This window comes from Penaeus chinensis, chromosome 8 (assembly GCF_019202785.1).
Source record: "Penaeus chinensis breed Huanghai No. 1 chromosome 8, ASM1920278v2, whole genome shotgun sequence".
NCBI classification, from domain to species: domain Eukaryota; kingdom Metazoa; phylum Arthropoda; class Malacostraca; order Decapoda; family Penaeidae; genus Penaeus; species Penaeus chinensis.
Window position 1 is genome coordinate 34,813,531 of NC_061826.1, and position 3,280 is coordinate 34,816,810.

The 3,280-nt window shown below is 44.4% G+C and overlaps 1 protein-coding gene across 1 annotated transcript; it reads left to right on the forward strand.

Annotated features, from left to right (window-relative positions):
* Positions 1–725: 725 nt before the first annotated feature.
* LOC125027872 (protocadherin-11 X-linked-like) lies at positions 726–1,331 on the forward strand. The gene has a single exon (XM_047617003.1). The coding sequence runs from the start codon at positions 726–728 to the stop codon at positions 1,329–1,331; it is 606 nt and encodes a 201-aa protein (XP_047472959.1).
* The last annotated feature ends 1,949 nt before the right edge of the window (positions 1,332–3,280 follow it).

A 3,280-nucleotide genomic window follows, 5' to 3' on the forward strand; every position in this document is an offset into this window, starting at 1 on the left:
AAGGACACATCCATGACACTCAGCATTCACAACCAAAAGACAAATCCATTACACTCAAGTATTCGCAGCTTAAGGACACATCCATGACACTCAGGCATTCACAACCAAAAGACAAATCCATTACACTCAAGTATTCGCAGCTTAAGGACACATCCATGACACTCAGGCATTCACAACAAAGGACACATCATGACACTCAGGCATTCACAACCAAAAGACAAATCCATTACACTCAAGTATTCGCAGCTTAAGGACACATCCATGACACTCAGGCATTCACAACAAAGGACACATCATGACACTCAGGCATTCACAACCAAAAGACAAATCCATTACACTCAAGTATTCGCAGCTTAAGGACACATCCATGACACTCAGCATTCACAACCAAAGGACACATCCATGACACTCAGGCATTCGCAGCTTAAGGACACATCCATGACACTCAGGCATTCGCAGCTTAAGGACACATCCATGACACTCAGGCATTCACAACCAAAGGACACATCCATGACACTCAGGCATTCACAACCAAAGGATACAGCCATGACACTCAGGCATTCGCAGCTTAAGGATACATCCATGACACTCAGGCATTCACAACCAAAGGATACAGCCATGACACTCAGGCATTCGCAGCTTAAGGACACATCCATGACACTCAGGCATTCGCAGCTTAAGGACACATCCATGACACTCAGCATTCACAGCCTAAGGATACAGCCATGACACTCAGGCATTCACAACCAAAGGATACATCCATGACACTCAGGCATTCACAACCAAAGGACACATCCATGACACTCAGGCATTCACAACCAAAGGACACATCCATGACACTCAGGCATTCGCAGCTTAAGGACACATCCATGACACTCAGGCATTCACAACCAAAGGACACATCCATGACACTCAGGCATTCACAACCAAAGGACACATCCATGACACTCAGGCATTCACAACCAAAAGACAAATCCATTACACTCAAGTATTCGCAGCTTAAGGACACATCCATGACACTCAGGCATTCACAACCAAAGGACACATCCATGACACTCAGGCATTCACAACCAAAAGACAAATCCATTACACTCAAGTATTCGCAGCTTAAGGACACATCTATGACACTCAGGCATTCACAACCAAAAGACAAATCCATGACACTTAAGCATTCGCAGCTTAAGGACACATCCATGACACTCAGGCATTCACAACCAAAGGACACGTCCATGACCCTTAAGCATTTACAGCCTAAGGACACACCCACGTATCCACAGTCTAAAGACACACCCATGAAAATGAAACACATTTATTTTACCAACGCCACCTAACCCCCAAAGTACCCCCCCCCTCCCCCACACGTACCCTCCCAATGACACTAACGACCCCCCCCCCCCCCCCCCACCCCCACCCCCACCTCCTTCCACTGACCGCATATGACCTCTTTTCCCCCACAGAGGCATGTCACGCGAGGAACATACACACCTGCGGGAGGAAAGTGATCACGGAGTTCACTTTCGAGCCTGACTTTCCTGAGAAGTGTCGCATCAGGGAGGTGAGTAAACAGCAGGGGAAGATAAGCTGTGGAATTGTGAATTTTCATCATTTTAAATAATCAGTCAGTCGTGAGGTTGGTGAATATTTTGTAGATGTAGGTTTGTCAAATTTGGATTGTTTGAAGTAAAGAAAAACAAAAAAGGAAGAATTAGGTTGGATACAGATTATATAGGTGAGATAGGGATTGTGATTTTTTATCTGTTGACGCGGCAGATCATTTTAAATAATCAGTCAGTCGTGAGGTTGGTGAATATTTTGTAGATGTAAGTGGGTCAAATTTGGATCGTTTGAAGTAAAGAAGAACAAAAAGGAAGAATTTGGTTAGATACAGATTATATAGGTGAGATAAGGATTGTGAAATTTCCTCGGTTGACGCGGCAGATCATTTTAAAAAAATCTATCAGTATTGAGGTATATCTTTTGTATATGATAGTCAATTAGTTTGGATGGGTTGAAGTGAAGAAAAAGAATAAGAAGAGAGAATAAGGTTAAATACAGATTATTTAGGGGAGCAAGAGGATGTTGAGTAAAGGACAGAAAGGAATGAAGTAGATATTTATCTATCGGAAACCACGAATATAATGCTAATGTAAATATTAGAGTGAATGCGATCTATAATCATGATAAAATGTGCCGATAGATACTTAAGAAAACAACCACAATTTATCTGTAATTCCAGTATTATGCTTGGGATTCATACCCATTAAGCGTTCAATGAAATTTTCTATCAAAATAGAAACTTGCATAAAGAATTTTAATAAAAAAACAAAAAAACAACAACAAAGAATTAATCACAAAGCAATTCATCACACACACAATTTTTTCTAATATCTAATTAGAATGAATCAATAACAATCACCAATCTCACATCAAAAAGAAAGAAAGAAAGGAAAAAAAATCAATACATAATTATGCAAATTGTCAAATCACAAGCCCCGCCCTAAGCCCCCCTTTGCCCCAACAGGAGTTCCTGGACTGCATGGAGCTGCAGCGCCAGCAGTCGTGCGACGTGCCTGAGGGCGAGCACTTCAGCAGGGAAGGCACCAAGATTATACGAGACAAGATTAAGACTCTCCTTTGGTCTGCCCGGGGCTGTATTCTGGGCTTCTCGGCTTAAGGTGTTCCTTGGGTCGAGGGAGATGGAAGGGAGGAGGGAAGAGAGGGGGAAGGAGGAGGGAGGAAGGGAAGATAGGGAGAGGAAGTGAAGGGGAGAGGGGAGGTCCTCGATTCTGGTGAAGTAGGTGTGGTTTATTTGTTTTTATTTTATTTAGGATAAAGTGTTTGGTTGGTGTTCTTTGTTCGTTTCTTTACTTGGATGTTTGTCTTTTTTTTTTTTTACCTGTTTTCCCCCCTCTCTCACTTCCTTCCTCCTCCTTCACTCCGTTTTCTCTCCATATCTCCCTATCTCGCGACTTCCCTCAATCTTTCCTTCCCTTCCTCCCTCCGTCTTCCCTTCTCTCCTCTCCCTCCGTCTTCCCTTCCCCCCTCTCCCTCCGTCTTCCCTCACCTTCCTTTTCCTCCGTCTTCCCTTCCCTCCTCTCCCTCCGTCTTCCCTTCCCCCCTCTCCCTCCGTCTTCCCTCACCTTCCTCTTCCTCCGTCTTCCCTTCCCTCCTCTCCCTCCATCTTCCCTTCCCTCCTCTCCCTCCATCTTCCCTCACCTTCCTCCCTCCGTCTTCCCTTCCCTCCTCTCCCTCCGTCTTCCCTTCCCTCCTCTCCCTCCGT

Coding starts and splice junctions, on each gene's coding strand:
- LOC125027872 (XM_047617003.1), top strand. CDS start 726: ATGACACTCAGGCATTCACAACCAAAGGATACATCCATGACACTCAGG.